Source organism: Piliocolobus tephrosceles, chromosome 7 (assembly GCF_002776525.5).
Source record: "Piliocolobus tephrosceles isolate RC106 chromosome 7, ASM277652v3, whole genome shotgun sequence".
Classification (NCBI taxonomy): domain Eukaryota; kingdom Metazoa; phylum Chordata; class Mammalia; order Primates; family Cercopithecidae; genus Piliocolobus; species Piliocolobus tephrosceles.
In genome coordinates this window covers 73,000,418-73,027,285 of record NC_045440.1, presented here as the reverse complement: position 1 = coordinate 73,027,285, position 26,868 = coordinate 73,000,418, and the positions used below count along the sequence as shown (strand labels likewise).

The 26,868-nt window shown below is 39.1% G+C and overlaps 1 protein-coding gene and 1 long non-coding RNA gene across 2 annotated transcripts in view; one reads left to right on the top strand and one right to left on the bottom strand.

The window, feature by feature from the left end:
- The window catches only part of TRPA1 (transient receptor potential cation channel subfamily A member 1), a 54,126-nt gene extending 48,839 nt beyond the window's left edge, over positions 1–5,287 (top strand). The window contains exons 25-27 of the mRNA XM_023184046.3: positions 506–619; positions 2,669–2,766; positions 3,428–5,287. Of these exons, the coding sequence (XP_023039814.2) occupies positions 506–619; positions 2,669–2,766; positions 3,428–3,638 (423 nt within the window). The 3' untranslated portion in view covers positions 3,639–5,287. The remainder of the gene's footprint in view (positions 1–505; positions 620–2,668; positions 2,767–3,427) is intronic.
- Positions 1–26,868, bottom strand: part of LOC111520945 — a 214,493-nt gene that overhangs the window by 28,197 nt on the left and 159,428 nt on the right. The gene's annotated exons all lie outside the window — the stretch shown is intronic.

The window sequence follows — 26,868 nt, the reverse complement described above, 5'->3', positions numbered from 1 at the left end:
ACTGCTTACGTTTGTCTTCCTGCAGTTAAGCACTCCTTCTCTCCTGCCCTAGGTGTGTATACATATGTACACACACACGTGTGCATGCACACACACATTTACACTGTCCAGTTGTGCACATTTTGTAGTATTGCAACACCCCAGAAGTATGAACTACCCTTTTCTTCTTTAAATCTCCAGCATTGAACAATAAAACATCAGGTGACTATCCCTGAACGATAAAGAGCAAGTAACTAAATATTGAATTCCTTTTTTAAGCAACTTCTTCCTCTCTTTCTTTTCCTGCTCCAAGGCAGATTGCTGCCCTGTCAGTGGGTGATGTGAGAGGAAGGGGCAGGTGACTGTGAGCTAGGGGATAAGGAAGCCTGGCCAGCCCAGCTGTGGCACAGAAGTCAGGACATAGAAATCAGTTTTCATTTTGCTGTATTAATGATCACCTCTGTGCCATATAAAAATTCCAGATACTAACTAGTGATTCTGTTATTAAACCCAAAATGCACTTTAGGTGGAACTTCATACCAGCTTAGAGAAGAAGCTGCCACTTTGGTTTCTACACAAAGTGGATCAGAAATCCATCATCGTGTATCCCAACAAACCCAGATGTCGTGGGATATTATTTGTAAGTACACGTAACAAATAACATCAATAACATGACACTGTTTGACATTCATTCATTGTGTTAACCCTAAGGGGGCCCTTTTATAGACTTTAAGTCTTCTCTGCCTGTGGGCAGAGAAGTTGTGCTTTTAAAAAAAAAGGATATGATTAACCCAAGATGTGAAAGAGCTGGGTGAAAGGAGGGTGATATTTGCTCTCCCCTTTCAGGTGGCTCATCCATGGCATCTGTGTTAAATGCATGCTGTCCCTGTTAGAGCAGATGGGCCAGGGACCAGACACCCTTTTAGTGTCTTTTTTACAGTACAGGTATACTTTATTTGCTTTTCCCAGTCACATGTCATTTACATTTATGTGTAGATATATATGTGTGTATATACAGCCAAGTGTTTAGAATACACAATAATGAACACACATTTACACACACACACACACACATACATACATACACACAATGTATTAATCCGTTTTCACACTGCTATAAGGAACTGCCCAAGACTGGGTAGCTTATAAAAGAAAGAGGTTTAATTGACTCCCAGTTCCGCTTGGCTGGGGAGGCCTCAGGAAACTTGCAATCATGGTGGAAGGTAAAGGGGAAGCAAGGCACCTTCTTCACAGGCAGCAAGAAGGAGAATGAACACATGAGAAACTACCAGACCATTATAAAACCACCAGATCTTGTGAGAACTCACTCACTATCACGAGAACAGCATGAGGGAAACCACCCCCATGATCCAATTACCTCCACCCAGTCTCTCCCTTGACACGTGGGGATTGTGGAGATTATAATGCAAGATGAGATTTGGGTGGGGACACAAAGTCTTAACCATATCACACACACACACATGAACACACATGCACACACACACACAGTGTCCACTATAGAAAATGAGCTAATTAAGCGATCAAAGACTAAGCAAGACCATTGCATTATAATGGAAGAAGGGCCATATGAAGAGCCAGAATAACTGGGTGCGAATCCTTAGTATGCCTGGGCTCCCTTCATCTCTATACCTGTTCTTCCTGAGTCCTTTTCAGGTTAATTTCCCCTGTGTAGTCATAAGGTGATAAAGTGGCCCTGAGTATCAGTCTAGGCTTTATTCTAACCCCACAATATCTCTCCAACTGATTTTACACATGTCCATGGTTACAATTACTACCGAAACAGAATGCTCAGCAACTGATTTCTCAATCCTAGAGCTCACCCTTCAGTTCCCGGCCCCTACACCCAGCTGCCTATTTGACATCTCCACTTGCATGTTTTAAAGGTGCCTCACATTCAGCAGGTTCAAAACCAAACTTCAATGCTTTCACGTTTCACCCTCTCCTCACATACCCCTACAGGAAACGAAGTGAAAAAGTCCTGGTTCCTCTTTGCAACAATGTCAGCACCATTCATTAGCCTGTGTGAGCCAGCCACCCAGGAGTCACCCTTGATCTGTCCCCTCCCTCTCCTTCTCCCCTCAGTCTGGTCCATTTGACTTCCTGGGTGGCCTGTGCAAGTCACCATTTTCTCTCGCCTGGAAGCCTAGAATTACCTCATTCTTGATCGTTTCACATCTGCCCTTTGACCCTCTCCAGTCAACTGTGGTTTAAAAGATATTAAATTAAAATGAAATGTATTAAAATAACATTTCAGAAATTTCTCCAGGTGAAACTTTGTTGATTGGTTGAGTTGTATGGGATAATGTGCAGTGCAGTTTTAGAAATTAGCAATGAATCTCGTATAGAATACCACCTTCCATGATGGGCATTTCTCATGAAAATGTACAGAACAATTCAGCTAAGCCCCTTTCTAAACAATTTTCTACCCTAATTTACTGCTCTTCTGTTTTCTCTGTACATGTTTTATTTCTCTCTGACTATATGTATGACTTCCTTTCACAGCTCTTTCTTCACATATCTCTTTCTCTTGGCAGATTGTGGATTCCTTGAGGGCATAGCTATGCCTTATGCATATTTGTATCAGTGGTGGTTGAATTTTGGCACATGCTTAAGAAAAAGTTCCTGAACTGAATTCAATTTGAGTAACTACTATTTTTTTATCCAGCAGCATATATTCTATTTTTTATTTTGCACTGGAGAAATAAGACAAGAAATACCAAATGCTGATACATCTTTAGAAATGGAAATATTAAAGCAGAAATACCGGTATGTATTTTTCCTTCTATCTGTACTTGAGAAATTTAAAACTCATAAATAATAATGCACAATATAAGGTTATATTTTATATTGGTGTTTATTTATTTTATAATTGTCATGCTTTATTGACAGCTGTAGCTAGTGTATTGAGAGTTATGAGATATTCTTTAGAACCAACAACATATTTGCCACTATTCATCAATCAGTTTGGCTTCCAATAATAAGTGAATAAAAATTAAAATGCTGATTTCCTTTCTCTTGGAGGTAGTATCAAAAACTGTATTCTTCATCTGAATTCATAAAGCAAAGCTCTGAAAGCTTTTGAAGATCCCTGGAGTAACTATGTGGTGGGCAGTGGTTAAGCATGAGGGTTTTACAGTTAGTTAGTACCTGAGTTCAAACCCCTATTCAACCAGGTACTTAATAACTGTGACACTGGGCAAGCTGCTTAACCTTTCTCTATAACAGTTTCTTACCTGTAAACTGGGAACAAAAATAAACTAGCCATGAACTAACAGTGTAACTTTGGGAAAAAATCATTTAAACTTCAAAAACATTGTGTTTCCTGGAAGGATTGTGACTACCGAGGTTAAAACCTATGCCTTCCTACATTCAGAAGGGCTAAAAGAATAAGTGAAAATAAATTCATGAAATGTGTATGTCCTTTTAGGCTGAAGGATCTTACTTTTCTCCTGGAAAAACAGCATGAGCTCATTAAACTGATCATTCAGAAGATGGAGATCATCTCTGAGACAGAGGATGAAGACAACCATTGTTCTTTTCAAGACAGGTTTAAGAAAGAGCAGATGGAACAAAGGAATAGCAGATGGAATACTGTGTTGAGAGCAGTCAAGGCAAAAACACACCATCTTGAGCCTTAGCTCCTCAGACCTTCAATGAGGCTTCTAATAGGGGGGTGCATGACTTGCTGGTTCTAATTTTCAGTTTAAAAAGAGTGAGGAAGAAGCAGAAATCTGATTTCACTACGTGTGAAATCATGGTTCCTGCATGCTATATAAAAGTAAGCCATCTTTTATCCTCTACTCATATTTTCTACCAATCACTATGTATTGGGGATATCTTTGCAGATATGTTCAAATTGGACTTGACTTTGATGAGAGATAATCTCATTATTTGAATGGATAGAGAATGAATTTGCTAGAACACACATTTTTAATGAAAAGAAGTAATAAATGTAACTATTAAGCTAGAATGCAAATGTCAGTACTAAATTCCTGCTTGCTAATTGCATAACATGTGATGCCCTAGAAAATAGTCACAAGTATTAATAATGCCTTAGATGATAGTCGTAAATATTAGGTTGAGGTCTACCTAACCTAAGCTGCTTCTTGGAAAGCTTCTTCATGTTGAAAGAACCTGTGGGTGGCACCATGTGCACTATTCTGTTCCTACTGTGATGAATAGCCCTACCCTTCTTGCTGTCCCCAACACACCTGATGTCACTTTGAGCCATATAGTTGAAGCAAAAATTAATAGGCCTTATGATATGCACGAATTTTACTGTAGATAATATATGTTGTTTCTGTTTTTGTTTGCCAATGAGCATAATAAATGTAAAACCTATATAGTATCCCTGTCATTATTGTATGAACCTTTGTTTGAGATTTGAAAAAACACGCCTCCATCACATATTCCCTTTTTTTCTTTTGATGTCTACTCAAATCATGAATTAATTAATACCTCATCATTAATCTTTTCAAAGTCCTTCTCTTGTTTTGTCTGATTTTCTCCATCATCCTGATTTGGATGTTTATTCACTCACTACCCCCAGGAGACATTCACTCTAATGGATATGTCTGTGGCTAAGTACGTGTCCTTGTGTTATGCTGTACAGTGTTGTTTTGAATCTGTTGTTATTCACACAGATGTTATTATGCTATAGCTTTTATTTCTGTTTTTTGATTCTTATTTCTCATCTCACTTATTTCTTATTATTTTTTTTACTCATTTCTGTTTCTTACTCCTTTTCTCTGGACATGATGTTTACAAGATACAATTGTGTTACTGTATTCCATCTAGTACAGGGCTTTTGATGTGGCTTACTATTTCATTGTGGGCACCCACCACAATGGACCTTTCTAGAGTTGGACAGCTTGGTTACTTCCACCTTCCTGCACACATTCTCAAACATACTGATATTCATACAAACCAGCAGAGTGCTAAGGGACAATATGTACTATTACAAAACCAGACACTTTTACATTCATGGTCCAACACAACACACAGCCTAGAGGGAATGTTGTATATGCCTTAATCTTTGATATGAATAATATCTGTGTTCTTTATATTTCTTAAAACAGAAAGGCTGGAAAAATCACAATACAGGAACAATAACCAAAGATCTCTTGATCATAAAGACAAATGGTCTTTTCAGTCTTCACTCTTCTCAAACCTTGTGTGGCATTGCACAATATGGATATCAGTCAAAATTCACTGAGTGCTAAGAATGTGAGAAACACTGTACCATGCCTGTCGTGGGAAATATTTAAATAAACGGATTGTCTTACAACAATCTCATCAACCTGTACTCTCAAGAAGCTTATAATTTAATGGTCTTCATTGATTTTCTCAGTTCTTTCTCCTTTAGCAAACACAGAACTGCTTTTCCACTGTTTCCACTGATTGCTTCTTTCTTTCCCGACTGGCTTCTATTTCCTGCCAACTAACTCCATGTATACATCCCTGAGGTCTGTACCTGACTCTGTTTCCTCTGTTTCCTCACTTCTGCTCCTTCTCCTAAAATCCAGTCCAACATTTCTGCAGTTCTTCAAATTAATTACGTAGAAACTTGAATTTGGTGGTAAGAGAAACAAACCAACTCCTCTGGACTTCCTGTTTTCCATCAATGGTACCAGGATTCTCTCAGGCTCCTAGACTCAAAAGGACTCAACATACTAAATTGAGTTAATCTTCCTAAAGTGAAGCCCTAAGCCTTCACACCCATGCTAAAAAGCTTGAACGTTTTCTTTTTCTTCATAAGTAACCTAATCTTCTTAACCTACCTTCTCAATCCAAATTAGCTTTATCTTCCAGTATTCATTTCATCCAAATTGGAAGACCATTGTTTCATGAAGACACTATGTTTTCCCAACTCCCTACCTCCAACTCTATTCTCTTCCAACCAGAATTTCCCCTCTCTAACTCCTAAAGCTCAGTTTAAATGGCATCTCCACCTTGAAGTCTTTTCCTAATGCTCCCCACTCATTATGCTTCCTACCTCCTCTGAACTGGCACAGACTGTACTTCTCCTCTGCTACTGCAGCCTGTTAATGGTGACTGTGACTTGCCACGTCCTCCCCCAACTAGAGGGTAGACTCTCCGAGCTTAATGGGTCACTATCACCAGTAGTCTCAAAGGAGGCAAAGAATTACATCCTATTTCATTTTTTTTCATCTTGTGGGGCTTCTAGCACTGTTCCTTGCACATAACAGATGCTCAACAAATACATATAGGCAAATCAGAGAAATCAGTGAAAATAATAAATACTGTAGACCTGAAAGATACTGCAAGAAAACTGGCTCAGTCTGCCTCAGAAAAGTGGTTTAGTGTCCTTTTTCTGTTGATACTGTGTCCTGGAGAAGTTGGATGACTTGCCTCTCAGTGGTGGAAGAAGCATTAAACACCACTTTTCTGCCTTTTTGTTCCCACCGCTTCAATCTGGGCTGTTGTTTTAATGATTGTTAACTATGATTAGCATGGACACTTGAAAGGCTTGTGTTTTGCAAGAAGCAACTTGTGCCTTCATATTGACTCTAATTCTATTGGTCGAGTGACTCTGGGCATGTGTCCTCCTCTCTAAAATGGTGATGATAGAATATATTCTTTATGGTGTTGGTAGAATTGGACAACCACACGCATACAGAGTACCTAACTCAGCAAACACTATTGCAATGTGTTCAAGAAAACCGATTTACCTGAGATAAAGGCAGTTACAAAGCACTAGGATTTTCACATCATACCAATTACCCATGGAATTTCTTTGGCAGTTAATTAATTAGCAGCCTGATATAAATTGAAGCTCCCATGTACTTCTGAATCCCCTTAGCCAAACAAATCCTGGAATGTGTGTAGTAAAATAAAAACTTTATATTTAGAGAAAATTTTGATTAAAATATTTCAGCACTTTTGTCATCTTTATTTTTGCTTTAGACTCAATTCATTAAACATTGATGGAGCCCCAACTCCTTGCTAGTCAGAGTAAATCATCATCAATGAATATTTTTTAACCATTTTGGACATTTTGATGTGAGCACATTAGATAATAGTAAAAAGAAAAGGCTTATGAAGTTTTCTGTGTATCAGGCGCTGTTCCAAGCACTATGTACTAACTCACTTGATTCTCAAAACCTATGTGGTAGGCGCTATGATCATTATCATCCTTGTTTTGTAAAACAAATCATGACACTTCTAGGCTGAGTAGCTTGTTCGAGGTCACATTGCTGAGATGAAAACAGGCAGTCTGCTTCTAGATTTTGTGTTCTTAATGCAAAACTATACTATCTCTTAAATAAGAATCAGACAAAAGAGCACACTTTCTTCATTGACTTTATACTTCAGAGGTTACTGAGTGGATATCTGCAATGTAACATTCATAGGTAAGGGCATTTTAAGGTTAAGAGACATGGGATACCACAAACATAATAAAAACAAGGGAGCAGATATTGAAGTCAGGAAGCCTGAGTCATAGACTTCAGACTTAGGGCATAATTGTTGAAGGTACAGTTGAGTGAAGTTGTTTAACCCATCATGAAGTTTTAACCATCATGAAGGCACAGAGTGAACTAAACTGGGCTGATTCCTAGCATCTGAAGCAAGTCGTCTTGTCATTTGGCTCTGATTTTGCTTGATAGTTTTAGTGAAGTGATAGGAGACAACAGAAGACAGGAAGATGTGGGCTACCCCTTGCCATTTCCAGCTCCAGACACCCTACACAAGGTGTCCAGCATTTCCACAGGTTTCTAGGAGGCAAAAGGAGGCATGATCCTGAGCTGCAAATATCAACAATGAAACTGCTGAGGGAAACCGGGCCCTCTAGGGGTGTAATTAATACTGAGCTGGAACCAAAAGACCTCATTGAGACCTCTCGTGTGTGCAGGAGGATCTCTCATCTCAGGAAAACCTACAGCGACATTAACATATGCTTCTGTTCCTTTTTCTATTGAGATTTATCAAGAATCTGCAAGTCCAAAGGCAGATGGTGGCACTTATTCAAAAAGTTTTCATTTCAATTGCTTCAGATAATACAGACTGCCAATAAATAGATGCACAAAACAGGTGTATAAAGTAGTATGGTAGTCCTCCCTTATCCCTAGTTTCTCTTTCTAAAGTTTCAGTTATCCTCGGTCTACCACGATCAGAAAAGAGGTGAGTACAGTACAATTAGATATTTTGACAGTAAAAGACTACAGTCACATAAATTTAGTATATTGTTATATAATTGCCCTATTTTATTATTAGTTATTATTTCTTTTTATGCCTGATTTGTAAACTAAACTTTATTATAAGTATGTATGTATGTGAGAAAACATAATGTGTGTATATATATACACATATACACATATGTATATACATATATATGTGTATATATAGGGTTCAGTGCTATTCATGATTCCCCCCACAGATAAGGGAGGAACACTATACTTTTATGTGAATCACAAATACTTAACAGCTTAAATAAGACATAATCCACTCTCCAGAACCAAGTCTGAAAAACATAAGTATTGAGGGAGAAAACTCTCAGAAGAGATAGTTATCAGAGGTAATTTGGGTTGTTTTAAAAATTCATGGGGAAGAGGATGAAGAAGACGGAGATTATCGCTCATGGGCAGCATGTCTGTGCTTGTGTCAGTACCAGCAAAACCTAAAAGGAAAACTTCACCTGCACCTTCTAAACTTGCAACAGTTTAATTTGAAGCAATAGCAAGGATCGGGAATCTATTAGAATAACAACCAGCTCTTCTACAGCCCCACAGGAACAGTTACTCCCAAACTCAAATTTCTTAACAAACATTACTGCAGGCATATTACAGATGCAAAGCAGGGATCTTCGGTTAAGGCCTTTCACAAAAGAGAAAAATATGAGGAAAAATCAAACAGTTCAACAAAGGCAGCTTGTTTTTCTGTCTACAAGTCCACTCAGTAATGGCAAACCCCCTGTAAATCAGTGGAGATCCACAGGCCTTGCAGATGGCAGATGCAGATCATTAATTCTGAAGGAACCAAAACTACCTAAGGCCAGGGGAAGTGGCTCATGTCTATGATCCCAACACTTTGGGAGACCACAGTGGGAAGATTGCTTGAGTCCTGGAGTTTGAGACCAGTCTGGGCAATATAGTGAGACCCCATATCTACAAAAATTAAAGAAATAGCCTGCCATGGTGGCAGGCACCTATAGTCACAGCTACTCAAGAGACTGAAGTAGGAGGGTCACTTGAACTCAGCGAGGTCAAGGCTTCAGTGAGCTGTTATTGCACCACTGCACTCCAACCTGGACAACAGAGCAAGTCCCTGTCTCAAAAATAAAAAAGAAAAAGAAAAAAAATTCTCTAAAGAATTCATAATTGAAATAATCCAGAAGCTGAGGTTCAAGACTGCAGGTGTCTGTACTTTCAGGATACCACAGGCAGACACAAAATCTTTCATAATCCGATAAACCTCCAAGTACCAAGTTTTCTGTGATGTTGAGTGGCGTCCACAGTCCTCGAGATACAGGTTAGGTCGTGTAAATAACTAAAACCAGTAAGCCAAACTGCAGTCTTCAGCAAGGGACTTAAAGTCTCTTCTACCCCAGCAGTCTCTTCTACTCCAGCAGTTGATCAGCAAGCATCTTCATGACCCAGATGGTTGCCTTTCAAATTCTGAGTGTGGTAAAAGAAACCAGAAAACTCTTGGAGAGCTATAATACTGAATTTTAAAAATGTGTACATTTATTATCTCCATCCTGTATCACTTTGAAAATTTTCCCAATTATAAATATGCTAAAATCACCCAAATGTAAATAAGATGGAAAATTTATTAAATCAAATAGTCTCTTTACTTGTCGCAGGGCAAATGCCGAAACTGGGGCTCAGCTCAGGAGGCCACATGAGTTTTTGGCTTTCTGCAGGAAAAAATTCAAGAGCAAGCCAATAGAGTAGAGTGAAAGCAAGTTTATTAAACAGTAAAGGAATAAAAGAGTGGTTACTCTTCCAGCAATGAAGCCCTAAGGGCTGCTGGTTGACTATTTTTATGGTTATTTCTTGATCATATGATAAATAAGGGGTGGATTGTTCATGAGTTTCCTGAGAAAGGAGCAGGAAATTCCCAGAACTGAGGGTTCCTCCCACTTAAAGACCATATAGGTTAACTTCCAGATGTTGCCATGGCATTTGTAAACTGTTGTGGCACCAGTGGGCTCTTCCTTTAGTATGCTAATGTATTATAATTAGAATATAATGAGCAGTGAGGATGACCAAAACTCACTTTTTTTGCCATCTTGGTTTTGGCGGATTTTCACTGGCTTCTTTATTGCATCCTGTTTTACCAACAAGGTCTTTGTGATTTGTATCTTGTAAAACCAGTCCTGCTGAACTCCTGTCTCATTCCCAAGTATAAAATCGAGTTGTGCCTCTAAAACCTCTATAGCATCACTGTCTAGTGGTCAGCTCTGCCATTCCTTCTCAGTTGATAAGATGATGAAATGGCCCTTTGCTCATCCAAATTACTGTAAACTTAACACTCAGTGTGCAAGATCTGACTGTACCTTTTAACATCCTGTTTCTATGCTGCCACATCAGTTCTTCAAGTTGATAAAACACAAGCCCATAAAGGACACTGTCAGTAAATAACCAGCCAGGATCAGAGATTTTGAAAGTTTCCATCAACTAGTGAATGACAACACACAAAGCTTTATCAAACCTTTGAAATATGTACCATGTTAATTTCACAATATGAAGTAAATTGCATATGTGACATGTCTACTTTTTCAAAATTTTATGCTTTTAAAGTGGTTTCTATTTTTTTAACTGTAAAGAAAAGTCAACAAGAGATAAAGCTAAATTCTACTAAAACATTTTGAGCCATGTTTTATATTGCCATTTTAAGTCTTAGCACTTAGAATGAGAATCATCAAAATGTGGTGATTCTTTATCAAAGATAATACCACCAGGGCTTCACTGATGTTCTTTGCGAGTGGAGATTCATCAAGTGGAGTGTCTTTTTTGTGGAGTTTTTGCCTAAAAAGCTGGATTGCTGCTTTGAATTTTCCCCAAGAAAATTCAGTTATCATATGCCAGTTTGAAAACAGAATAAAATAAAGCCCCAAAGTGCCAAGTGGCTTAAGGTAATCATTCCAGTCTATTTTTTGTTAAGTTTTTTTTTTTTTTTTAATTGGAAAAGTATTAGGGTCAATAGAGCCAAAACGTGTGGCAGGCCTTTCAAGTTTGTTGCAAATTTGCTGCTTGGGTACAGTGTTTTTTAAAACTCAGGTTCTTAACTTCTTGGAAAAGATGAATGGGAATGAAATCAGAATGGGGGTGTTTTGATTAAATTATTTAGAATGGCAATTACAAAAATAAGTACATGTTTTAAATGTTTTCATTTATCGTTATGATTTGCATTTAAATAAATATTTTTGGAAATCATTTTCAAGAAAAAATACATGTATATATACATAAAGTATCAGAAAATAGTAATTAACTATAAAATGTAAGCTTACAGGGATGAGTAAATACATTTTTACAGTCTGTAAAAACTTTATAAGTACTATTTATAAGTAAGTGTACTGAGAGTTATTACTAAAGATAACTTTTGAAATGTAAAATCTGGCTTAAAAAGTATATTTTAAATGACAGTATAATGTTACACAAGTCAGATGGGTAAATAGCAAACTAGGATTATACACTTGAGATATGCTCACATACAGCGTTTCATCTGTTGTTAAAAATTTTTATTAAGACAAGAAGTATCAGATGCTTTCTAAACAACGAATGTATCACTGATTTAACAAAAAACCACTTAGTCACTGAGCAGCTATCATAACCTTCAAAGGAGAAGATTTAAGGCAACACAAACAAAAATATGCTAACTTAACCTTGCACGTAAATCTTCTGAGAGTCTGCTGTAGACAGAGGTTTCAATTCTGCACCACCTCATGCTTGTGACCCACAGAATTCCCAGCTGGATTTAGTTTGTCTGCACTGCACTTTTAAAACAAGCTAGAAAAAGGCAAACTCCCTGTTCTTCTGGTGCCATATGTGTATATTTTGGCTATTTCAGGGTATAGGGTAATGGAAAAAAGGCACCTTTTGTTTCATTTTTCATCATAATGAGGCTACCCATTTGACATATATGACAATTCTACCAGATAAGACAAGAGCAATACAACACAGGGCAGAAACATGAAGAAAAGAATATTTTCTAAGGTCTTCTTGGACACTACATAGTTCTTTTATGATATTTTAACATTTATTTTTAATTAATCATGCCCAAAGCCAAACTTTGTTACAAGAGACACCTATAAATATTTACTAATCAACGAATGTTACAACAGACAAGTAATGAATGCAGTAGCATAAATGTGTTATGACACAGGGCACATGGGCAAATGTTTTTGGGAAGATGACAAACCCGTTCATAAATTATCACTGTTTACATTTCAAAGCCCAAGCCAACCACTTTGTAACTACAGATTATATATTCAGTATTGATCACTGACAGATGTAAAAAGTCAGACTGGCTTTCACAGGTACGGGTGGTCAACAGAAGATGAAATACCTTATCTCATTCATTTTTCTTAGCAAGGACTCAATTCTATTCAAATTAAAGATACTGCTTCATAACATACTTGTAACTAAAAAATAGAGGGTGGATAATTCTTTTTTTAATTGTTAGATAATCAAGAATATAATTTAGGCAGGGCGCAGTGGCTCACGCCTGTAATCCCGGCACTTTGGGAGGCCGAGGCAGGCTGATCACGAGGTCAAGAGATTGAGACCATCCTAGCTAACATGGTGAAACCCAGTCTCTACTAAAAATACAAAAAATTAGCCAGGCACGGTGGCGGGCTCCTGTAGTCCCAGCTACTGAGGCAGGAGAACGGTGTGAATCCGGGAGGCAGAGCTTGCAGTGAGCAAGAGATCGTGCCATTGCACTCCAGCCTGAGTGACAGAGTGAGACTCCGCCTCAAAAAAAAAAAAAAAAAAATATATATATATATATATATATATATAATTTAAACAGAATAAGTACTCATTAGTACATACAAAAAAAGTTATAAAGAAACAAAACAGGCAATATAAGAAAAACTTAAAAAATTAAAAGAAAACATCAAGACCTACACAAATGCGAAAACATAAACAAGACTACACAAGTAAAATAAAATCTATCGGTTCTGACAACTAATCTAAACTTCAGCAAAAACAAAATACTCCCTTTCTGGGTTAAAAAATATAATCCCTAGAGAATAATCTAAACTAGTATTATAAAAAGATGAACAAATAAATATACCAATATAAACAGCAGGAGTGACAAAATGAACGTAACCCAAAGAATGCAAGGGAAAAAATATAAAATTATGCAAAATTATTGCTTTACATGGATAAAGATTTGACCAACAAGGAAGTCATGAGTTATTAACCTTTTTGCTTTCATTAAGTTATCAAAACATGTCAAGTTATAATTAGTAGAAGTGAATCATTGATAGATACATTGTGGGAGAGTCTTATCACACCTCCATTAGCCTAATCCCGCTTCACACTTAGGAACTGTGTGACTCGCAAAGGTTATTAGAACACTGTTGCCAAGGAACCAGGAAAGAGAGGTCTGCTAGTTCAAGGCACCAGCAGAGAACAACCACTGCTGGAGAAACACAGGTACCCAAGCTAAGTTTCCAGGTCAGAGCAGGGACCAGATGATGTCAGGAAGATGAGTCTGTATGAGATAGGAGCATTTCTGAAGCCTTTAAATAGCTGAATACATTGTATAGTGTTACTCCCTCACCTGACCCAGGCTAATCTCTTTTTATGTCAGTCCCCATTTTTCCCTTCCAATTTCTAACATTCATATTCCATTTTGAATAATTAAAAAGTTTTTTTAAAAAACTAATAACTCATGGAACTTGAGTTTGTGGATAGAGAGGGAAAACAATAAGTCTGAACCAGTAGTGGGCCTTGCTCTCTTCTCCTTGAACCTAGGTTTTAAAATGACAAAAATGAAGCTACTTTAGTCCACAAAGAAATCAAGGGTCCCTTTAGCCATCTCTGTGTCCCTTCAATAATTAATTCACCACTAGACTTCAGCTGGAGGGACCTGCCTTACTCCAGCTATTTAGTTTAGCTCTATGTTCCTCCATTACTTGCTCATCATAAGGAGGTTTGTACCTTATTTCCTCACCCCTCTAAACAACATGCTTCTGTAACAGCTGGTCCTGAGGGTGGATAGGGTGTTTTAGTGTTCTCATTTGCTCTTTCAATAAGATACCATTTCCTCTTGACTCTTGTATGTTCTGGTGCCTTGCTATTCAAGGTGTGGCCTGTGGGCCAGCAGCATGGGCACCCACTGAGAGCCTGTTAGACATACAAGATCTCTGGTCAGGAATGGTGGTTCACGCCTGTAATCCCAGAGCTTTGGGAGGCCGAAGCACGTGGATTGCTTGAGTTCAGTAGTTCAAAATCAGACTGGGCAACAAAACAAGACCCCGTCTCCACAAAAAAATACAAAAATGAGCTAGATGGCCGGGCGTGGTGGCTCACGCCTGTAATCCCAGCACTTTGGGAGGCCGAGGCGGGCAGATCACGAGGTCAGGAGATCGAGACCATCCTGGCTAACATGGTGCAACCCCGTCTCTACTAAAAATACAAAAAAAATTAGCCAGGCGTGGTGGCAGGCGCCTGTAGTCCCAACTACTCGGGAGGCTGAGGCAGGAGAATGGCGTGAACCCGGGAGGTGGAGCTTGCAGTGAGCTGAGATGCACCACTGCACTCCAGCCTGGGCAACAGAGTGAGACTGTCTCAAATAAATAAATAAATAAATAAATAAATAAATAAATAAATAAAAATGAGCTAGATGTGGTGGCATGCTCCTGTTGTCCCAGCTACCTGGGAGGCTGAGGTGGGATGATCATCTGAGCCGAGGAGATGAGGATCCAGTGAGCTGTGATCATGCCACTGAACCTCAGCTTGGGTGACAGAGTGAGACCTTGCTTCAAATAAAAGCAGAAAAGAAAAAAAAAAAAAAGAAATGTGGGATCTCAGGTCCCCGCCCTAGGCACTCTTCCCTCCTCATCAGAATTTGTATTTTAATAAGTTCCCTTGGCAATTCATATGCAAGTTAAGGTCTGAAAAGTACTACCTAATGAAGTTTCACACTAACACTGCTGGATGCTTCATTTAAAATCAATCAAGTGGCCAGCACAGTGGCTCACACCTGCAATCCCAGCACTTTGGGAGGCCAAGGTGGGCAGATCACGAGGTCAAGAGATCGAGACCATCCTGGCTAACACGGTGAAAACCCTTCTCTACTAAAAATACAAAAAATTAGTGGGGCATGGTGGCGGACACCTGTAGTTCCAGCTACTCGGGAGACTGAGGCAGGAGAATGGCGTGAACCCGGGAAGTGGAGCTTGCAGTGAGCTGAGATCACGACACTGAACTCCAGCCAAGCCTGGGAAACAGAGCAAGACTCTATCTCAAAAAAAAAAAAAAACAACAACAACAACAAAAAAAAAAAATCAAGCAAACTATAGTCAAATATAGGAAATGCTGCATACTTAAGCTATCTCCACTACCTCCCAGATTCACAGTGCACATTGGCTAAATAAGGCTCTGAGAAAACTTGTAGTAAGTAAACCATTTTTTTTTTTACTTCACTATTTTCCAAATTTCTATACCCACGGGTCCCCTGGCACATAATAACTATTAACATCCTTCAGGATTTATGATCTATAGAACACATTTGGGAAACACTGGTGTAATGGACATATATGATGAAAGGAAGTAAATCACTAATTAGACACCTCTTTACATTGCAGTTTCTTCATCGATGCAATGGAGATAAAATAGGACCTATCCATCTCAAAGGATAGCTTTGAGAAAAAAAGGAAATAGATGTCAAAACCTTTTGAAAATGCAAGTGTTTCAGATACTTTCATTCATTTATTTTTTCACTTAACAAATATTTATGAGTGCCCACGCTGTCCCAGGCCTGTGCCATGTGTGGGGGCTACAGCAGTGAGAAAAGCTCTTACTTTCATTGAGCCAAAAATCCATCCAAGTGAATTAAGGATTCAGATTTATAGACCACAAATGAAGGCAGTGATTCCCAAGAGGTAAAACATTGCTAAAGGAGTCCTATCAGTGTTATTTTAATTCAAAATGATTTATTTAACTAGCAGAATGCTTTCTCAAAACCATAAGGGAGCAGGAGTACCTACTGAGTAATAATAATCTTAAATTTTACACAGAACTTACCGATGTCATCTAACTGATGATGTGCTGGCAAGCTAGCCCCTGTTGTATAGTATTTGAAAATATCTATAGTGTAAATATTCTCACCATGGTCAATTAATTTCAAGCTATCAATATGATGTCACTGGATGTGAGGATGAGAATATTGGCAAAATCAGAAAAAAGGTGCACTATTGGTCATTGTGAGCCAGTGCAAACCAACTGCAGTACATCATGACATGGACCATTCTAAACATTTCACATAAAATAAATCATAACTACCCTATAAGAGAGTAACTAGCAACTTCCTTATTTTATAGATGAGGAAATTGAAGCTCAAAAAGATTACATAACTATTCCAAACCAAGCAACTAGAAAAGGAGGTGATATGGTTTGGCTGTGTCCCCACCCAAATCTCATCTTGAATTCCCACATGTTGTGTGTGGAAGGGACCCGATAGGAGATAGTTGAATCATGGGGGTGGTTTTCCCCGTACTGTTCTCATGATAGTGAACAAGTCTCACAAGATCTGATGGTTTCATAAGGGGAAATCCATTTTGCTTGGCTCTCATTCTGTCTGCTGCCATCCATGTAAGATATGACTTGCTCCTCCTTGCCTTCCACCATGATTGTGAGACTTCCCCAGTGATGTGGAACTGTAAGTCCAATTAAAACCCTTTATTTTGTAAATTACCCTGTCTTGGGTATGGCTTCATCAACAGCATGAAAACACACTAATATAGGAGGCTAGCATTTGTACTTAGAGACATATGACTCTAGAGACCTATCCTCAGACACTATGGCCCAGTACTTACTAACCTTGCCACTGGCAAGCTGTGAGGTAATCCTGAAGGTTAGTGTCAGCCAAATCCACCTCATTCACTTATTCATTCAATAAGCAACCAAGAATACTCAAGGATAGTGAATATGCTTTGGATGAGATGCTTACAATTGCTTCACTGGGGTGAAAATATTCTATTTGGAGGGTAAAATAAACTCAGTATTTGGATTTGGCTCACACACTCCTCTGTGACAGAGCTTCATTTTCACAGGACAGCCACAACAAAATTCCCTTATTTTGGCATTCCAAAAAACTGACATTTGGCCACACTGCTAAAATTGATAGGCTGAGAAATTATGATAGAAGTTCAGATGGGCACATGGATATATGTATGTAGTTTCTGCTGTCTGAATGGTGTGAAAATTGCCCTAGATTAAGCTAAGGTTATTCTAGTCAGTCTTAAATTGGCTAAGATTGTATATCAGTTTGCTAGGGCTAGACAATAAATAACAGACATTTATTGTCTCAGAGTTCTAGAAGCTTGCCAAGATGTCAGCAGGCTTGATTCCTTCTCAGAGCTGTGAGAGAGAATCTGCTCCAAACTTCATTCCTAGCTTCTGGTGATTTGCTGGCAATCTTTGCCATTTCTTTGTTTATAGAGGCATCACCTGGATCCATGCCTTCATCTACACAGAGCATTCTGTGTGTGTGTGTGTGTGTGCGCCTTTGTGTCCCAATTTCCCTTTATAAGAAGAGCAGTCATATTGGATTAGAGACCACTTTAACGACCTCATCTTAACTATTAATAATTACATATGCAATGACCCTTTTTCCAAGTAAAGTCACATTCTGAAGTACCTTGGGTTAGTGCTTCAACATAAGAATTTTGGGAGAAGGAGGGGAATACAATAAAAGATTTGTCTGCAAAAGCAAAACTCAAAATAAGGATGCTTTAAAAAAATACAAATAAAATTTATTTATCTCTATAAACAAAGTCTAAAAGTGAGTCCTACTAGACTAATAGGCTAATATGGCAACTCTGTTCCACATAATCCTATCACCCTACTATCCAGGCATGTAGTCCTTGTCCTCAGGATTCAAAATGTGAGCATCCATGTTCCAGGCGGTGGATTAAAGGAAGGGATAGGAAAAAGGGGTACACCAGCTGTCTCTTAAAGAAGGCTCTGGCAATCTACACATCATCATTTACTTATATGCCATTACCTGAACTTAGTAAAGTGGCCACATTTTTCTTTAAGAGAGACTGGGAAATACCATGCTAATTCCACACAGGTGTGTGCCCAGATAAACGTTCTGTTATTTAGAGGAATGGGCCAATAGATGTTGGCAAGTCAACCAGCAATCTTTACCACAGTGAATAGAAAAAAAATACAAAATTACATTACCTGTGTATACAGGACCAGCTCTAAAGGGGGAGGCCATTTCTAATGTCAGTTACCTCACCTAACGGGGAATGTTTGAGTCTTAGAACAGAAGCATTTCCTAGGAGAGTGGGCTTTCACTAAAAGACAGAGAGGACTTGGCCAGTCTGGTCTCTGAAAGGCACAACTGTCCACAATGGCTTGCAAGAAGCGAACTGTTAAGTAGAATGACCAGTCTTCAGGAAGTAGGGTAGAAACTAGTTAATGACATATTTTAGGTAAGATCTTCTTTTTCTTTCTGGAAATCCATGGGGAATGGGATCACATTTGAAAGTTCGTAGAGAGCAAGCACATTTTTAAAATAAGCCAAATTATTCAGTTTTATGGCATTCTGTATGTTTATTTCTCTTTTTCATCACTAATTTCCTACAGCTTCTTTTTGAACCTGTTATTCCTTTTTAGGCGTGAGCAAGTTATGGAGTCAAGGGATTTTGCTCACACTTAGTTAAGAATATTTAAATGATGAAACAGAGTCCATCAAGGCCAACATCATAGGGACAGTGGTAATTATTATACTCTAATTGCAGATTTGATACTGCATGGTCCATTACCCCCTTCTTTCCTCCTAGTGGAACTTCCTGTTGAGTGAACTTTGGAAGTTTGAAGTGTGTGTGGGTGTTTTATTAAAGAGGGCCACTTTAACTGACTGTGAGCTAATAGCTTCCACAGTCTATTGCACACACGTTCACTCCCAGAGCTCTCTCTCCATTTCTCCTCTGACCCTCTGCTCAACGGTTAAATTCAGTAGCTGCTTGTCCATGGCTACCACTATGTTTAACCAAAAAGGGCTAGTTAGTAGCTTTCTCCCTGCCCTGATAACCTCAGAATTAACTCTTAAAAAGAAAGAAAGATACATGGAAATTTGCACAATTTCCGAAAATGTAACAATCAGCCCTTGCACTGAGGTATAGAAAGGCCCAGCATGCCAATGATAGCTGAACTAATAGATAACATTACAAAAAGATTTACTCTAGATCCTAGGAGTTGCATCAAAATCCACTCTGAAGTGGTTGGAGCCAAAATAGCCTTACAGATATATTAGAAGGATGAAGACTAGCTTCAGGTAGCTTTGATGGTTAATTTTATGTGTCAACTTGACTGGGCTAAGGGATGCCCAGATAGCTGGTAAAGCATTATTTCTGGGTATGTCAATGAGGGTGTTTCCAGAAGAGAATAGCATTCAAATTGGTGGCCTGGGTAAAGAAAATCACCCTTAACATTATGGGTTGGCATCATCCAATATGCTGAAGGCTTACATAAAACAAAAAGACAGAGGAAGGAAAAATTTGTTCTCTGGTTAAGCTGAGCCATCCTTCTTCTCCCACCCTTAGATATTAATCACTCTCTCTCCTCAGTTCTTAGATCTTCAAACTCAGGTCAGGACTTACACCATTGACTCCCTGGTGTTTGGGCCTTTGGGGTTTGACTGGAACTATTCCACTGGCCTTCCTGGGCTTCCAGCTTGCAGCTGGAAGATCTCGGGACTTCTCAGCCTTTATAATCAGAAATGCCAATCCTTCATAACAAATCTCTTTTTATGTATCTATATAAATTCTATTGGTTCTGTTTCTCTGGAGAACCCTGACTAATACAGTGTCCATAAAAGAGTGTTTGAATGGTGGCTTAGTGTGTTTTGTGCTGCTACAAAATACAACAGAGTACTAGGGAATAGGTAATTTATAATGAACTTACATTTATTTCTCATAGTTCTGGAAATTGGGAAGTCCAATATCAAGGTGCTGACATTTTGTGATGCCTTCCTGCTACATCATCAAATGGTGAGGGCAAGAGAGCAAGAGAGAGAGGGAGAGAGTGCCAATCTCACCCTTTATAATGGCCCCAATCTCACCTATGAGGGTGGAGCTATCATGTCCTAATCACCTCTGAAATGTCTCACTTCAAAACACTGTTACAATGGCAATTAAATTTCAACATGAGTTTTGAAGGGGACAAACATACAAACCACAGCAGATGAAAATCTCCATCATCAGGAAAGCATATAAGTGCTATCTCAAGAAGCTGAAAACTGGAGGACGAATGAATGAACGAAGTGAAAAGAAGAGATTTTCCTGCTACAACAGACCTTCCATTAACAATATAAAAATATCTTTCTGTCAAATGTTGGGTTTGTTTTCTTACCCCTCTAATATGAATGTAGAAGTTGAGTCAATCTTCAGATAAGCTTAGTTTTGAAGATCCAGAAACACAGCAATAGTTACTTTTTATCTCTTATAAAATGTGATTTTGAATTTTTACATTTTACTTTCACTGCTGTTAAGGAATTATGCAAATTGTTCAAAATGAAGCTTGATAGAATGTCAGTTCTTAGAATGGTGTTTTATACATGCAGATGGTTTAAATTTGATTATTATGAATAAATCATTTCCTTTTTCTTTGATTTTTTAGTTGGTATAAGTGTAGTATTTTGTTGCCTTTGTTGTTTAACAAGTTCACTGAAACAACTTTAATAGAAGTTTTATATCAGCAACTCAGTAATTGGAGATATTTTAAACAAAGGCATATGCCCAGATGTATATTTACTATAGTTATAAGACAGACATAAAAGGAACTTGGTGTTTACCTAAATAACTTTTAGTTGGATTTTAGAAAACACCTTGCAGCCTTCGGAACTCAAGTATTTCTTAAACACAAATTTGAAAATCTTGTTGCAATTGGGATTTTATTCAAGTGAATGTAAAAACTCACTTGTAAAAATAGAGAAGTACTATTTTGAGTCATCTCTCCAACTTATGTATGAGTTAGAGACTTTCTTTTTCTATTACAAACTTTCTGCTCAGAAATGGATGCATCTAGTCCTATGAAATTCTGCTGTCTGAAGGAAAAGACCATGGACAGAGTGCTGGCACCGATGACGGCAGTCCAGGAAAGATGAGCAAAGAATGAGTTGAGAGCCTGAACCACAGCTTGTGCCTGGCTGGGCAGGAAACGCATGAGTTTTCAGAACACAGACATCACAATACTAGATGTGTAGGAGACAGAGTTTGTTTGCCTCACTTTAATCTGACTACATAGAGCTGGACAAGGAATTTACAAAAACAAAGTAATATGAAAAAATCCATCCACCAGTTTAACACTAGATGGCACTGAATGATAATAATTTGGAAATAGGCCTTGGGTGTCATTAGTAATGGCATTATGGATGTACTTGGGCTGCCATGAGTCTTGATAGAGAAAAAGTATCACCACGTCTACCCTTGCCTCTTTTCACTGTTTTAGCTACAATCCAAACAAAATACAAAAGTCATTACACTCAATTTATCTAGTTTTCATGCTGGTACTGCTTTGTGTTGTGATCTTTCATATGTCTATACATCTATTTGTAGGCTCTCTGAACACAGAGACAGCTGTTAATCCTTTTATTTGTCATTTAATCTGCTTATTTAGTTGTTGGGATCTTCAATTCCTAGTCACATGAAGGGCTGTTAATACTGAAACATTTTTTCTTTAAAAAACTTTCTAAAAATTTTTAACAGCTTTTGAGGTACAAGTGGTTTTTGGTTCCACGAATAAATTATATAGTAGTGAAGTCTGAGGTTTTAGCACACCCATGACCTGAATAGTGTACACTGTACCCAATATGTAGATTTTGTTCCATGACCCCTTCTTACCGTCCCCCTTCCGAGTCTCTAAAGTTCATTATACCACTCTGCATGTCTTTGCATACTCATAGCTTAACTCCCACTTATAAACGAGAACACACAATATTTGGTTTTTGATTCCTGAGTTATTTCACTTAGAACAATGGCCTCCAGCTCCACCCAAGTTGCTGCAGAACATTATTTCGTTCTTTTTTATAGCTGAGTAGTATTCCAAGGTGTATATATACTACATTTTCTTTATCCACTCATTGGTCGATGGGCACTTAGTTTAGTTTCATATCTTTGCAATTGTGAATTGGGCTGCAATAAACATATGCGTGCATGTGTCTTTATCATACAATGACTTCTTTTCCTTTGGGTAGATACACAGTAGTGGGATTGTTGGAAAGAATGGCAGTTCTACTGTTAGTTCTTGAAGGAATCTCTGTACTGTTTTCCATAAAGGTTGTACTAATCTACATTTCCACCAGCAGTGTAAAAGCATTCTCCTTGCACAACATTCATGCCAACACTTATTGTTTTTTGACTTTTTAATAATGATTATTCTTGGGAGAGTAAGATGGTATCTCATTGTGGCTTTAACTTGCATTTCCCTGGTAATGAGTGATGTTCAGCATTTATTCATATGTTTGCTGGCGATTTGTATATCTTCTTTTGAGAAATGTCTATTCATGTCATTTGCCCACTTTTTGATAGGATTATTATAGGGTTTTATTTGCCAATTTGTTTGAGTTCATTGTAGAATCTGGATATGAGTCCTTTGTTGAAACTTTCAAATATATATTTTATTAGTTGTTTGTCATAAGTGAAACAAGCATGTTGCATTTGTTTTCTACATGTATGTCTTATTCACTAAAACTGTATATTAAGTCTTATTAACTGTATAGTTAGCCTTATTCATTAAAACTGTATTGCTAGGGGAAACGAGTGTGGTATATTTTTATATTTTCAGGAAGCAGAGATTTAGAATCCTAGGAGATCAGCACTGAAAAGGAACCTTATTAGTCACGAGGTCCAACTCCATTCCTTTCCAGACGAAGTAACTGAGGTCCAGAGAGGTTTAGCAACTTGCCTGAGGTCACACAGCCCATAAGTGACAGGGTTGGGAATAGAACCATGGTATTTTGGCCTGTTGGCCATGTGTTATTATTCCGTAAGCTGCCTGGCCCAAGGTGCAGAATGGAAAAAATAGGTCTTTCCAGGCTGGGATATGGAGCTGGGGGACCGTCCTGCCTCGGGTCATTTCCTCTCTCACGACCGCCTTTGGTAGCTTTGAAGCCCAGTAAGATAGGACAAAGGTCTCGCGCAGGCTTTCTGCACACCGCAGTTAGAGGCAGGACAGTCTGACAAGGGACATGAAAGATGTGTTTTTTTTGAGCCGCTGAAAAAATCGCCCTCCAAAGGTTTGGGGGAGGTCCCTGGAGATCGCTGCCTACAAGAAGAAAGGGGTGTCGCCAGTCCTACACTGAAAGGGGGAGGGCAGTTCCAGACTGCATCTCTGAAGCTGCGCACGCCCCTGCTGGTCACTGGTGGCCGGGGAGGTGGATGCGCCAATGACCCAGGAGCGGGCGCCGAGAAACTAGAGTCCTGGCCCGCGCTTCGGTGCTGCGCGCCACCTGCCGTGGCCCCCTCGTGACACGGACACAGCCCTCCTTCCCAGAGCCCGAGGTCACCCCATCTGAGAGTGGCACAGGAACGGGGGCTCCCCAGTTCTCCGCGGAGCAGGGATTGCCGGAGTCCAGACTTCTCTGACTCCTGGAGATGACCTGTAAGCCTTGAGAGTTCGCGCGACAAGAAGCGCGAGGGCGGTGACTTGAGGTTCGCTCGTACTGGGGAGTTCAGCGCGCTGTGAGGAGCTGAGCACCTGCACCAGGGATCTGGCTGGGTCAGCGCTGCTCTGCTTCCCTTTCCCCAGTTCGGCTCGGGATCACACAAATATAGATGCTTGCTCTTTGAAACTGTGGAGTCACGCTGGTCTGCTGCACAAAATAAGAAGAAGAAAACCAAAAACCAAGCAAAAAACTTTCCTAAGCTTAAGAAATCTGGAGGATTTAAGGGTCTTTGTAGGAACTCTTTTTAAAAAATCTCATATTATGCGCTTAATACCCAATCAGTATTTAGGGCTATATGCTGGGTGTCAGGAAGGCACTGGAATTACCATGGTGAAGAGGGCAGTATGCTTTCTTTCCTCATGGAGCTTAATGTTTAGAAGAAAAGATAGACTTGGGGAGTCGGTGGGGCGAGGTGCGGGGGGAGGGTATCGGGATGGTTACATAATCAAATACTGTAATTAGAATGAAAATAGGTTGGTGTGCTGGAGCCCACTGGCACAGGTTCCCCAGAGCCAACTGTGAAATTTTCAGGAATTTTGCCAGCCGGTTGTTGGAAACGAACAACCATACTTAAAATCAGGTAAGGTAATTACACTCAGATCACTGCAATCAGCAAATGTCACAAACCTGGTCTTCCCCCAAAGCCCTTGTTGTTCAACCTTTACAGCCTATCATTGGAGATAAGTGTCTGTACCCTGTGTCACGTTGCTGCCAAACTAGATGCAGTGAGTATACCCAACTGCCAGCTGGGTTGGAGAGGAAGGGAAGGGAGCAACGACATTTGGCACTAGTGTAGTACAGCCACCTACACTGGAGCTGCTTCCTCCACTCCATTGGTTATCTGATGCTGGAGAGATTACTTCCTAGGCTACCTATGCTAATCAGGTGAATGGGTAGTGGTGGTGGGCACCCACATGTGGCATAGTGTCTCTTTCGAGCAGAAATATTTAGACTACAGTGATCTGAATGTTCAAGCAAACTCCCCAATGCACTTTCCCAAACTCACGACATAACCCTTCTCCGTCAGGATTTTGCCTGATTTGTGTACTTCCCACCCTATCACTAACTTCACATTTTCTTTAAATGGACTTGCTTTATCCACACAAATGTTATTTTAAAGAATACTTAAAACCTTAACATTGATAAAAACCAATGTTGTTTGTAATAAATGTAAAGTGATCCTAAAAATAAATGCAGTGAAAACAAAACAATGCTATTAATTTCCAGCTCTGAGCTCCACGTCTGCTCAAAGATTTAACATTAATAGGTGTATAAATATACTGTCGCCACCAGGCAACACTTCTCTTGAGGTCATCAGAATAATTTAAATCAAATTTAAAAGGAAACATGGCCAGGCACAGTGGCTCACACCTGTAACCCCAGAACTTCGGGAGGCCGAGGTGGCAGATCATCTGAGGTCAGGAGTTCAAGGCCAGCCTGACCAACATGACCAAACCCCATCTCTACTAAATATGCAAAAATTAGCCGGGCGTGGTAGCGGGTACTAGTAATTCCAGCCACTTGGGAGGCTGAGGTAGGAGAATCACTTGAACCTAGGAGGCAGAGGTTGCAGTGACCCTAGATCGTGCCACTGCACTCTAGCCTGGGTGACAAAGCTAGACTCTGTCTCAAAAAATTAAAAGGAAACAAATCCATCAATGTGTGATTTGACATTTAATATCTTATCTGAATACCACTTAAATTATCTTGTTATAATGGGAACAATAATAACAATCATCATCATCATCCTGACGTTTACGGAACACTTGGTATTCATGTGCCAGGCGCTGCTGTAGGTAACTTCCAGCTTTCTGTAGTAATTGGATGTTATTGGAGCTCTCCTTTGTTCAGACTCTGCCAGTTCTGTTGCAATTCTGCTTTCATCCTTTTCTACACGTGATGCTTCAACTGATTTTATTTCTATAGAACTTGAGGGCAAACACAATTCATCACTGTGATAGTTATCTTCCAATGAGCATAGGATTAATCCTCCTAATTAACTAGTAGACATTATTTCAAAACACATCTTCATTCTATTACTATTATAAGTGCAACAAAAAATTTTATTTTGCCAGAAATAAAAATAAAAATAAATTAGCTTCCTGAGCTAACTGATTCATTCATTCAACAAATATTTACTGAGTGTCTATTATCAGGAGCAGGACATGGGCATAGAGGATGAACTTCCCTGATTAATGGCCCAGGCAGAGGCCTTGAAGTCCTCATCTCATCAGTGCATGGCTATACTAAATTATCCTATTGATATCATTAGTTATCTGAAGGAAAGTTTGCATAAGAGCAGAAGGAGCATGAGGTGCTGAAGTTCATGATTGAGAGACTAGACTTCCAAAAGGAGAAGATAAATAAAAAGAAGTCCATTTTCTTCTTGTTCAGTATCTGATAGCATAGAGAAAGGCAAAAATCTTTGAGTGGCTTATTGGACAGACAATGTATTCATCATCTATATGCAGTGGCCCTGCTCTGCCTTCTTGTGCAGACCAAGGCTGGCAGTTACGGGTAGGAGCTGGTCTGAGGACAAGGCAGGTGTAACCTCTCTCGATGGCAGAAAGGAGGAACATGATAAACAGCGACCCCAAGCCTGCCCCAGACCAGACCCAGGGCCCATTTGGGACCACAAGTGCTATCAGTAAATGAATTGACTAAAATAATGACATCTTCATCCACTTTTATTTTTTTCACTTTTCCAATTCAGTTCTTCTAGTCTTTTCCTGACAGATGGCCATCCAGTCACATTTACATGCAAAGTCTTAGAAAGATGCTCCAAATTAGTGGCAGTGAGCTGAGATCGTGCCATGCCATTGCACCCCAGCAGCCTGGGTGACAGAGTGAGATTCCATCAAAGAAAGAAAGAAAGGAAGAAAGAAAGAAAGAAAGAAAGAAAGAAAGAAAGAAAGAAAGAAAGGGAAGGAAAGAGAGACAGACAACGGAAAGAAAGAAAGAAAGAAAGAAAGAAAGAAAGAAAGAAAGAAAGAA